General features: G+C 43.4%; 1 protein-coding gene across 1 annotated transcript in view; it reads left to right on the forward strand.

The window, feature by feature from the left end:
* The window catches only part of NALCN (sodium leak channel, non-selective), a 284191-nt gene that overhangs the window by 218203 nt on the left and 53600 nt on the right, over window positions 1–12388 (forward strand). The window contains exons 16-17 of the mRNA XM_084841809.1: window positions 2116–2252; window positions 4822–4963. Coding sequence (XP_084697935.1) covers window positions 2116–2252; window positions 4822–4963 — 279 coding nt within the window. The remainder of the gene's footprint in view (window positions 1–2115; window positions 2253–4821; window positions 4964–12388) is intronic.

A 12388-nucleotide genomic window follows, 5' to 3' on the forward strand; every position in this document is an offset into this window, starting at 1 on the left:
CTTTCCTCAGCCTCAGAAGACGTTTGCCATGGAGCATGGGGTGCTCCTATTCAAGAACAACATCCAGAGCTCCCATGGAGACATGGAACTAGTCACATTGGTTCTTTGGACACGGTTGCGGCCATTGTAAATCGTTCCATGGGCCCATGTATCCTCCTGTGTTGTGCAGTCTCTTGGTTGCTGAGGTCTCCAGAGCTTTTGGGCTGCTTCTATAATATGAATGTTAAACAGAACAATTGTCTCTCATATTTGCTTTTTGGGAACACATTTTGTTAAGCCTTCCCTTCCCCTATCACCCCGACTATTTACTGTGGGGGTTGCCCAACATATTTCAAGTTATTTTCCTTTCTCTGACAGATGCCAGATGTCTTCCCTTCCCCCATCACCAAATATTAGCTTGCAGTTTGGGGTGAAGAATCTTTTGTCACTGCTTTTTTCTAATCTTCAAAAGCTTGCCCTGCTTTTGATTCTCTTAAACACTTGCAGCATTTCCCAATCTATTGCCAAGCTGTTCTAATTGGTATGCAGCTTCCATGCTCAGAATTCATTAGTGAAGATAAGGTTGAACATAGTTGTGGCCCTTGCAATGCCCTTAAAGGACTCCTTTCCCCCCGCTCACTACACTATCATTAGGGTGTCCCCTTTGTTTATACTCATACTCAGTGTTTTCAGTCCATGTGGCACTTCGTTTGCAGCAGTGATAGCTATTCCAAGGTTGCTGTCCTTCTACACTGGGGGCTAGGAACAGGAGCCTGCCCTTCAAGCTCCTTCAAGTCCTTATCTATGATTAGATGTTCTCCATCAGATGTCCTAGTGATTGTGCTGAAATCTAATTACATTGTTTGGTGGCTCTCCTACTTTCCTTAGCTGTTAAAAGTTGGAGGGGGCAACCTTTGACTGGGTAAGTTTTCTTGGGAGGTAGGAGTACTGGAGGCTTGTGATGGTTTATGATACCCATTTAGTTATAAGTATATTTACAAATACACATGCCAAGCATGAGGGGAAAAGGGAGCACTACAGCAGACAGTGCATATTTTAAATCATCGGTCCCTTCTACCTCAGAAGATCACGTTCCCCAGTCCAAACTAAGACATCTCTCTCCTTTATTGTCTACATTCTGCTTCTGATAAACAGTTTATTTCCAACCCCTGCCCAAGTGTATGGGATGTGTGAGTAGTTAGTAGCCACCAGTGCTCATGTAAGAAAGTATCTTCTTGGCATCAGTGCCTCTAGAGCAGGGATGGGCAATTTGTGGCCCTCCAGGTGTTTTGGCCTACAACTCACCATTGGCTATACTGGCCAGGGCCACAACTTGCCCATCCCTGGTCTAAAAGAATACCTTTAGCTATTAGGTATTCAAAAGCCTAGAGAAAAGACAATAGCATTCCTATTACAACGTGCTCATACTTTTCATCGCTAGCTTACTAACCTCCTCCTCCTCCTTGCCCTGTTTTCTTCCTAGGCTGAATGTTCTCCAGGATTAGCTGGAATACCAATTACCTTGTCCTTGAATGGCAGAAAACAAACTACTGAGCCAGCTATATTGCCTTCAAGTGTATTAGCAGGGAGTGGCAACTCCCTAAGGATCAGCAAGGAATTCCAAAGCTAGATTCTTTGGTCTGCTAAGAATTTAGCGACTCCTTTGTGGATGGGGATTCTCTTTGGATACTGAGCCCAAAACCTAATTTAGTCGTGATGTATTGCGGGTTAAGCATTTACATGATACTGCCATTTAAAAAAAAAAATATTTCCATCAGCTAAGCATATATACAACATTCCATTTATTCACAACAGATGAGCCTAATAAGGGGAAGAAGTAATATTTATTTTCCTTCTAGAGTGTTAGAGAACTGTGAAAAAAATCCACAAAGGAAATACAAATATTTACTACAACATTCTTTGCATTTTAAATCTTTCAAGAAGTAGACTGCTTCAGCTTCAATTGTGTGAATAGAGCTAAAACACTAAGAAAGTGATGTCAGAAGTAAAAAATAAGTACCCTTTGTAGTTCTTTGCTGCCATCTTGTGTTTCTTCAACTGGTTGCATTTGTTGTTCTTTGACTTCTGAAAAAGCAAAACGTGATCATTCCTGTATTCTTTCTTTCTTTTTTTTAGCTGAAACAAAGTGAAGCAAATGCAGATACCAAGGAAAAGCTCCCATTACGTCTACGGATCTTTGAAAAATTCCCTAACAGACCACAAATGGTAAAAATCTCCAAACTCCCTTCGGATTTTACAGTTCCCAAAATAAGGTAGTAACCTTTTTCATATTTCTTTATATGCTGGGCCAATGTGAAGAACATTTTAAATTAGCTTCAAGATTTTCTTCAGATTTTCTACTCTTGTTCTTGTGTTTTTTTATAGAATTATCTGACTCTTACCCAGTTGGCTTTCTAGTATTGGACTACCAATTGAATCCTCAAAGTAGCATGACCATCCCTGCTGTGAGTCAATTCACATAAGGCAGTATGTACATCTAGATGCAGACGAAAGAGATCCATGCAGAGGAATAAGTAGTTTTTCAGTTGTTCTAACCCAGACCCAACTTGAAATACAAACAATGTTTTCTACATGACCACAAGGTTTAGATCAGGGGTAGGGAACATGATGCCCGTAGGTAACAGTGCACCCCTAGGCACTTTTTGTAGCACCCACCAAGGTGACCCATCCCTCCCACTTAAAAAACCCAAACAAATGTATTTTCTTACCAGCAGCTGGGATTGGTGTGAAATAGATTTCTGTTGGTGCTGAAAACTGGTTTCAAAGGAGTTCTTTAGGGCGTTGGGGCTCAGACCCTACCTCTGACTTGTAAGTCTTTTGGGCAGGTCATTTGTGGTTTGCCGTGTTTCTCATGGCACCAGTTTCTCAAATTGCCAAATGTGCCCACAGCCTACCCCTGGTTTAGATTATGACTAGCACACAGTAAATATGTATCAGGTGGTTGGCTCTACTCAACCTAAATCTTTGTATGTCATAGGGAAGGATCTGTAGGTCAGTAGTAGAGCATGTACTTTGCATGTAGAAGGTCTCAGGTTCGATCCCTGGCATCCCCAGGTGGGGCTGGAAATATTCCTGCCCGAAACCCTGGAGAGCTGCTGTCAGTCAGTGTTGACAATACTAAGCTAGGTGGATCAATGCTCTGACTTAGTATAAGGCAGCTTCCTTTGTTCCTATGGTCATTCACACTCACACACCCTCGTCTTCACTTTGATTATATGATCTTCTGCCCGGCTCATCTTTCACCAGATGCAGTAATAATTATCCTTCACAAAATGGCAACCATCAAGTAGAGACAAGAGTCCTGTGCAGGCTATGGCAAACAGGATACAATCAATGGGGTGGATTCATCCAGGCTAGCAGTACAATCCTATACATGTCTAGTGAGAAGTGGGTCACAATGAGTTCAATGGGGTTTACTCACAGGTAAGCATGTGTAGGACTGAAGCTTTAGTTAGTCATGCATAGTCTGACAAAATACCTCAAAAGTCAAATTTGATTTTTTTTTCACAAAAAAGATCTAATTTGAAACCCTGCTGATTGATTGATATATAGATACAGATAGATATAGATATATTTGGAGAGAGGACTTCTAAGATTATATCAGCATTTGTTTTGCTTTTAAATTGGAAGTTATCACATTTCAAACTTGGAAAGAGATGTAAAGTGCAAAACAAATGGTAAATATTTAAAAGAAAGCATGACTAAAGAAGAAAAGGCTTGTTTTAGACCACGAGTGGGGGACATTGTTTGGTCAATGGCCACATTCCCTTGGGGGTCATTTGTTGAGGCACAAGACCCAAAAGTGGATGAGATTTCCACTTTTATCTTGCTCACTCTCTCCCTGACACCCCCTTGTGTCTGTCTGTCTGTCTGTCTGTCTCTTCCTAACCTTTTGGGAAGATCGGATTGCTCTGAACTGGTCACTTGCAGACGGCTTTTGAAATTAGGCTGAGGTCCACAGGTCCACGCACACACACACACACACACACACACACACACATGGTGGCCACTTAGGAATTGCCAAAAAAAAGAGGAAATGCATTACCAAAAAAGTAGACAAAAGAGGACACAGATTTGCATAAAAGTTGCATGTGCTAATTGATAGGTGTAGATGCAAATTTAGAAAGAATTATTATAGTTTAAATAGAAATACAATACATCTCACCATAGTATGGAAGCCTGTGACCAGGTGACCTGTGTTCAGCCTGTTCAGTCTGCTGTCCCGTGCTCACTGATGAGGGGCAACAATTCTTATGGCTCTTTAAACTGGAATTGGACTAGACAGCCCTTCAAATAGAGAACACCTTCAAACAGAGGACTATCTGTAAAAGATTTAATCATATCCCTGGTTTTTCTTATTGTTGAATGTTTTAAATGGTTTTAGATGTGTGTCTCTGTGTGTGCTGTCTGTTTATATATTTATATGTAAATGGTTTTTATAATGAATGTTTAAGGTTTAAATTTTTGTAAAACATCCAGAGGACTTCACCTATTGGCAGTATAGAAATGAAAGAAATGAATGAAAATGAATGAATGACACATGGCCACCCTGCCCCACCCCTGCTTTAGACTGTAGTTCAGCTGCATACAAATTTAATGTTATTTTGGTGATTTTATCAATATCTGTTCTGCATATTATGCCTTGTATAGTTTTGAGTTTTCATTTTACCTCTTGTCCTAGCAGTAAGAAATTATGACATGTCACGGACAAGGACCATTACGATTATTTTAGTTACTAACAAAGAAAGCATAAACAAGGCAAAGTGAATCAGCAGTTTTCCTTCAATACTCCCCTCTCTGTCTTTGTTTTGTAATTTCAAGGGAAAGCTTTATGAAGCAGTTTATTGATCGACAGCAACAAGATACAACTTGTTTACTGAGAAGGCTTCCATCAGCTTCTTCCTCCTCATGTGACCACTCTAAAAGACTTGCAATTGAAGACAACAAATACATTGACCAGAAGGTAAACAGCAATACATAGCAGTCAATGAGGTTTCCATGTGTGCCATGATCTACAGTCCTGCAAGCACATGGGGCCTGTATTGCTCAATGTGGCAGACAGAGCGCATGGAACTCATGACCCTTTTTGTAGCCAGCAGGGAAAGCCCTGCTTGGAATTGGGGAGGGGGCTACCTGGCTAGACTATGGTCCAGGTTTCTGATTAATGCTATAAATAAAAGGGGCCTGCATATAATTTTTTAAAATAAATTTGCTTCAATAAAAGCTCCACAATCTTTCTAAATATTAACAACTCCATAATGACATTGCACTGTAGTGAAAAGATGGGTAGCTTGTTTTGTTCACTCATTCAAAGCCATCCAGGAGTTCAGTTCCCCATCAACACATTTTGCACACCAATAGGCATGCTTCATATATAAGATTCATAACTATGAGACTTGTAAGAACAGGTGAAACACAAAGACAAAATGACGTATCTAGCAAAGCACTGCCACAGTGATTGAAGCTCCATACCAAGGAGCACATAGTTTGCATGAATAAGGTTCCAAGTTCAATACTCAGCATCTCCGTTAAAAGGAGGTAGTTGATCTGGAAGAGAGAGAGACCTTTGCCTGAAGCCTTGGAAAACTGCTGGCAGACAATATTGCACTACATTGACTGACTTGTTGCAAGATAGTGGGTATTTATATACCAAGTGGGTATTTCATCCATTTGGATGGAACATTATGCTGCATTTTTTTAGTCTGATTCTGGCTTTCCGCAGTTATAATTACCATAGCAACATCCCATTTAAATGTACCAATTTCCTTCAAATTCTCTTCTCTTCAAGACAGATTTGAAATAATAACTTTAAAAATGGATAATTGTCAGCGTACACAGTAGAACAGAAAGAAGCATGAGCTATGAGGGGGATGTTAATTAAACACACGACATGGAAACCAACAATAATAAAAGAGCAGTTCTGCTGACTGTTGCAGCCACCTTTGTGCATGCTATCTCTATATTTCATGCAACATGAATTGGAGAAGCTAGAACATTGCATAGTATATAAAATGAAGAATTATACTTCATCATGTAACAAAGTCAAGTTTCTAATAGTGGGCTGGTTCAGATGTATCTATTACTATGGCTTGCTGGTGCAGACCAGCTGGTTGCTCCTATTTGGTTCCTCCTGCCAGTGGGAGCAGCTAAACTAACCAGAAAACTCCCATATGTGAATTGTTTAGCATTTGCTCTCAGCTGGTATCCTTGGTTTGTGCTCTCTTGTCAAGCCAGAATCATAAGCCAGGGTTTGTTCCTGGCTTACGATTCTAGCCTGGATAGGAGAGCAACAAGCCTGGGATCTAAACAAACTATAAACAGAGGTTTCCTGGGGTGTGCTTCCACGCTATCCGCTTCACTTTGTTTGCAGCTTTGTTGCGATGTTTCCCTGATCACATCTTCTCCTTTTCCTGTTTCCACAGCCCTTAAAGATCTGGCTTATCATCTCTGTAGCCTGGGGCTCTGTGCTGTTTCTACTGAGCTCTAATCAAATTATTTTCTTCATGGCTGGGTGGAGTCTGAGCGGAGTCTGGGTTGGGTCTTATTACCTCATCTTTGTTCCCACCTCCTCCTCTTACCAATTTCCCCCTCCTTCGCCCCCCTCTGCTCTGCTCCAGTTTCCCACTCTGGCCAGTCTCCTCCCTGCCTTCCAAGCCCCCCCTTTTTTTTCCTTTAAGCAAAGTCCTGTGTGCAGCCTCCCCCCCCTTTTAAACCCCCTTTCCCACTAAAACAGGGACTTAAAGCGCAATTTCACTTCAATGAAGGAGCGAAAAAGCAAAGTTGTGTGTGCAGCATCCCCATCCCTAGCGCCCCCCACACACGCAGGCGACCACTTCGCTGGGACACCTTCTTAATTAGATCCGGCTTGTTGCGCCGCCACCCCCCGCACTGTGGTTGCTCTTCCCCCTTATTCTGGCTTCCCAACGACCCTGCAAGGTGGACTAGGAGAAGAGATAGTGGCTGGCTCTCCCCGCCCCCAGCACTGTGGTTGCTCTTCCCCCTTATTCTGGCTTCCCAATGGCCCTCCAAGGTAGACTAGGAGAAGAGATGGTGGCTGGCTCTCCCCTGCCCCCCGCACTTTTGTTGCTCTTCCCCCTTATTCTGGCTTCCCAATGACCATGCAAGGTGAGCTAGAAGAAGAGGTAGTGGCTGGCTGGCTTCCCAATCAAAGGCACTTTTAATTCCCTGTTGAAATCCTAACTGTCAAGCCTTTCTATTGCATGGCTGAGAAGGGAGACTTCCCCATCACCTGGGAGGAAAAAAGCCCATCAGTCTGGTGAGCAAAAGGGAGAAGAAGCCGTCAGTGAAGTCAATGGGAGAGGGAGGTTCCAAATACATGCATTGAAGGGGATGGGAGACCTTAAGACTGCTATTCTAAGTAGACTTACAGTGCACTCCTATGCATGCCTATTCAGAAGCAAGCCACACAGATTTCAATGGCACTTACCCCCAGGAAAGGAAAGCCTTACAGCCAATGAGTTTACTCAGAAGTAACACCCCCTAGCATACACCCATACAAAGAGGGGCAAAGCGCTAAAGGGGAAATACATAGGGAGGAAATAGCAAAGAGAACCAGTGGATGGTATACTAGTTGTGCATCCCTTCATCTCTGCCCCCCTTGCCCCTTCTGCTCTGCTCCAGTTTCCCACTCTGGCCAGTCTCCTCTCTGCCTTCCGATCCCTTTGGTTTTTTCCTTTAAAGTGAGTTTTAAAGTGGAATTTCACTTTAATGAGCGAAGAAACAAAGTCGTGTGTGCAGCATCCCCCCCCCTTAAACCCTTTCTTCCCCTAAACTGGGGACGTGCCCTAACAACTCGTCACTGAGGATCTCCTGATTTCCCTGCCACCACCTTCACTGGGAACTTCATATGGATACCCAGGGTGGACGGACACTGCACTGGTATGTCAGGGGTGCTTATGTGTGCATCTCTTCATCTCTGCCTGACTGCTCCCTCCAGTGTCATCTCCCCCTCTCCTTCACACGCTGCTTCTGGTGAGGTCACGGGCAGGTGAGCGACACACCCACAAGGGCTGGGCTACACGACCCATGGGCAGGACTATGATACCAAACCCAGTATGGTTGTGGAAACAGGTCAGTAATGGAGCTGAAGTAAGCAGAAAAAGTCGGACTATAACCAGTAGCAGAAGAAGTGGTTTTTCCGTGATAAAATGCGGGGCTGGTGCTGCATGATCACAACGTCATGGAAACACAGAGACCTCACCACGCAGCCAGGCTGAAGTAAATCGCTGGTGGAAACACAGCCTGGGTTGGTTTAGCCGCTCCTATTGGCAGGAGCCACAAGGGAGTGTTTGGGCAGTGTTCACCAGCACATTTGCTCATGCTGAAGAAGTCTGACTAACTATTATGTCTAAACTGGTCCTCTGTTGTCCCTGGGGTTCTTGGAAGCCCTGCCCATTGTCTTTACCCTGACACCCTGGCATCGCACCCTAGGTTAAAGAGCTAGAAGGCTCTTATGTGTGAAGGAAGGATCTAACAGGAAACCAACTGAAACTGTCAGCTTCCAAAAATCTAACCAACCAACACCCCTTAAGGGTTACTGAGGTGGGATTTTATTTATTTATTTATTCATTCATTCTTTCATTTCATTTCATTTCTATACCGCCCAATAGCTGAAGCTCTCTGGGCGGTTCACAAAAATTAAGATTAATTAGAATCCTCCCCCCTCAAATGAGAATGCAAGTTAGGTTTATTAACAAACACAGAGAAAATAGAATCACAATTAAATAAAAGAGAAAAATGATTCTAGTTTCATGTACTTTCCCAAATGTACATACAGTAGGCAGATAGGTTATATTTTACATGACTGCTATTGATCCATAGCCAAAGGCTGTAGTTGGAGTCAGAAATTAGTCTCTCGGGGCCAGACTAAACATTCTGCTAATCAAGCAGAGTGTAGCTATACATCATAGTTTCCCTTACTCTTGTGTAAGCATGTGCAGCCCTGATTCACGTGGCACTCTGGGAGGAGGGAGGTTAAGCCTTCACACACACACATGTATTTCCTCCCCCCAATCAAATTACACCCCCCACGGGGGGGGGGGATTAATAAAACAAAAAAACCTCTCCATTGGAGTCAATTGATTTTTCCCCCCTTTTTGTTAGCACTATGCATGGTTAACATAAAGTTTAGTTCGGCCCTTAGTGCCCTCTTAGTAGTAGATGCAGTATAGAATCTAGGGAACATAGCTTCTACTAATTCCAGACAGAAGCCCCCCAACAAAAGACTTGGCTGTATATTTATAGGAAACTTTGTTGTGAAATTAACACCCAGGATAACCTTGAATGAGGGATAGTTCCCTTATACAGATAAACAGAGAATTCTGTGCCATTTCTGTAACATAATATGTTCTGTTCCTAACTCTCCATGATACTAACTTTCATCTTTGGGGGAGAATATAGATGAAGTGTGTGTGTGTGTGTGTGTGTGTGTGCGCATACAGTGTTCACTTTAAGATCAGAAGCACATGTAGGACTGGGAGAGGATTATAGGAGACAGTTTCTGTATACCACACAGTTAAGGTGCAATCCTATGCATGTTTAGATGGAGCAAAGCTGGCTGGGGAATACTGGGAGTTGTAGGCCTTCTCTCCATCTAAACATGCTTAGGGGATTGTGCCCTTAGTTCTTCTTTTCTTGGGCTTCCAAGCCCTGTCTCTCAGCATCCTTCATTCCCAGTCCTCCTGTTTGTGCTTTCCCTCCCAACCCTGACTGGATTTTCTAGTTATGCAGTCAATTTTGGGGGTGATGTAACCACACTACTGTTACCAAATGGTTTATCCTTAATGCAGAATGTACACTTCTTGATGCAGTACTTGTTTTTATTTTAACTACTGTGGATGAACAATTTTGTCTATAATTTGACTAGCTCATATCTACATTGTCATTATCGTATTACATAAATAAACATTCTTTGCTTTCCGAATCCAGCTATGTATATTACAGGGGGACAATAACATAATCCTCTCTTTGTCCAAAAAACAGCTTGCATAGCTTGGCAGCCAGTACATTTTGTTTATTTGTTTGTTTGTTTATTTATTTATTTATTTATTTGTACATTTATATTCCACTTTTCTTCCTCTTGCAAGGAACCCAAGACAGCTTACATGGTCCTCCTCCTCTCCATTTTATCCTCACAACCACCCTGTGAGGTAATCCTGTGAGGTAGGTTGGGCTGAGAGTCAGTGACTCGCCCAAAGTCACCCAGTGAGCTTCATGGCTGAGTGGGGACTAGAACCTGGATCTCCCAAGTCCCAGTCCAACATTTTAACCACCACACCACACTGGCTCTACACCGTATGGCCATACTTTCTTGGCTTTGTGCAATAAAATGACATTGTGTGCTTCATAACATAGTCTAGGTCACTGAAATGGATCATTCAGCGGCACAGGTATATACAGTTTAATGTCAAGCATACGCTCTGCAGCATATGCTGAAATATACTTACATGCACAGAGCTGGATTGGTGATACTGAACTTGAGGAGTTGTTCTTTTCTTCCCCTCCCCTCCTCTTCATCCTCCAGCTCTTAAAAGTTACTGTTTATATTGCCCTTTTTAGTGTGCAAAGTGCCTGACGGTATTTGTCTCTTTTATCCTAAATAGAAGAGGCCTTATTCTCAGAGTTCCCCTTCAGTTAGAGCTAAAATAGATATTTATTTAAATTAATGCAAATGTCTAATAATTTATTTATTTATTTATTTATTTCATTTCTATACCGACCAATAGCCGAAGCTCTCTGGGCGGTTCACAAAAATTAAATCCAAGCAACACACAATAAAACAATTTAAAATATACAGAACATTAAAACCACAATATTTATTTATTTATTTATTTATTTATTTCATTTCTATACCGACCAATAGCCGAAGCTCTCTGGGCGGTTCACAAAAATTAAATCCAAGCAACACACAATAAAACAATTTAAAATATACAGAACATTAAAACCACAATATTTATTTATTTATTTATTTATTTTATTAAATTTATTAATCGCCCATCTGACTGGTCACCCAGCCACTCTGGGCGATGTACAACCCACCATAAAACAATTTAAAACAATAAAATTTTACCATAATTTTTTTTTTTTTTAAATACCCTAACCCACCCCAAATGCCTGCCTGAACAACCACGTTTTTAATGCACGACGGAAGCTCATTAAAGAGGGGGCATGACGGAGTTCCCTAGGGAGGGAGTTCCACAGAGTGGGGGCCACCACAGAGAAGGCCCTCTCCCTCGTCCCCACCAGTCTAGCTGTCCTGGCTGATGGGACAGAGAGAAGGCCATCCGAGGCTGATCTTGTTAAGCGGCCTGTCTGGTGTTGCTGGAGGCGCTCCTTAAGATAGGCTGGGCCGGACCCATATAGGGTTTTAAAGGTCAAAACCAACACCTTGAATTTGGCCCGGAAAACAACTGGTAACCAGTGCAACTCCTTCAGCACTGGAGTGATGTGATCTCGCTGGCGGCTGCCTTTAATCAGGCGAGCCGCCGCATTCTGTACCAGCTGCAGCTTCCGAACCGTCTTCAAGGGTAACCCCACGTAGAGCGCATTACAGTAGTCTAAACGAGAGGAGACCAGGGCATGTACTACCGATGGGAGCAGATGGTCGGGAAGGAAGGGGCGCAGCCACCGTATCACATGGAGTTGATACAGCGCTGTCCGGCTCACAGCTGACACCTGAGCCTCCATGGACAGCTGGGAGTCTAAAATGACCCCCATGCTGCGGACCTGGTCTTTCAAGGGTAGCCGTACCCCATTCAACACCAGGTCAACATCCCCCAGCCTCCTCTTGTCTCCCACCAAAAGTACCTCGGTCTTGTCAGGGTTGAGCTTCAGCTTATTCCTCCCCATCCAGCCACTCACCATCTCCAGACATTTGGACAGGGATTCTACGGCCAACCTTGGTGAAGATTTGAATGAGAGGTAGAGCTGCGTGTCATCCGCATATTGATGACACTGCACCCCAAACCTCCTGATGATAGCCCCCAGTGGCTTCACATAGATGTTAAATAGCATCGGGGAGAGGATGGAACCCTGTGGCACCCCACAAGTAAGTGGCCACGGGTCCGAAACCTCCTTTCCCAGTGCTACCCTCTGGTACCTGCCGGAGAGGAAGGACCGGAACCACCGCAATACGGTGTCTCCAATGCCCAACCCCTCCAGGCGGTCCAGGAGGATACTGTGGTCAACGGTATCAAAAGCCGCTGAGAGGTCGAGGAGAACAAGGAAGGAGCATTCACCCCTATCCAGAGCCCTCCTCATATCATCCACCAAGGCGACCAAGGCCGTTTCTGTCCCATGCCCAGGCCTGAAGCCCGACTGAAATGGGTCTAGATAATCAGTTTCTTCCAAGTGTGCCTTCAACTGCACC

This window comes from Heloderma suspectum, chromosome 3, assembly GCF_057233095.1.
Source record: "Heloderma suspectum isolate Gila_16-S chromosome 3, 16-S_ref, whole genome shotgun sequence".
Classification (NCBI taxonomy): Eukaryota; Metazoa; Chordata; class Lepidosauria; order Squamata; family Helodermatidae; genus Heloderma; species Heloderma suspectum.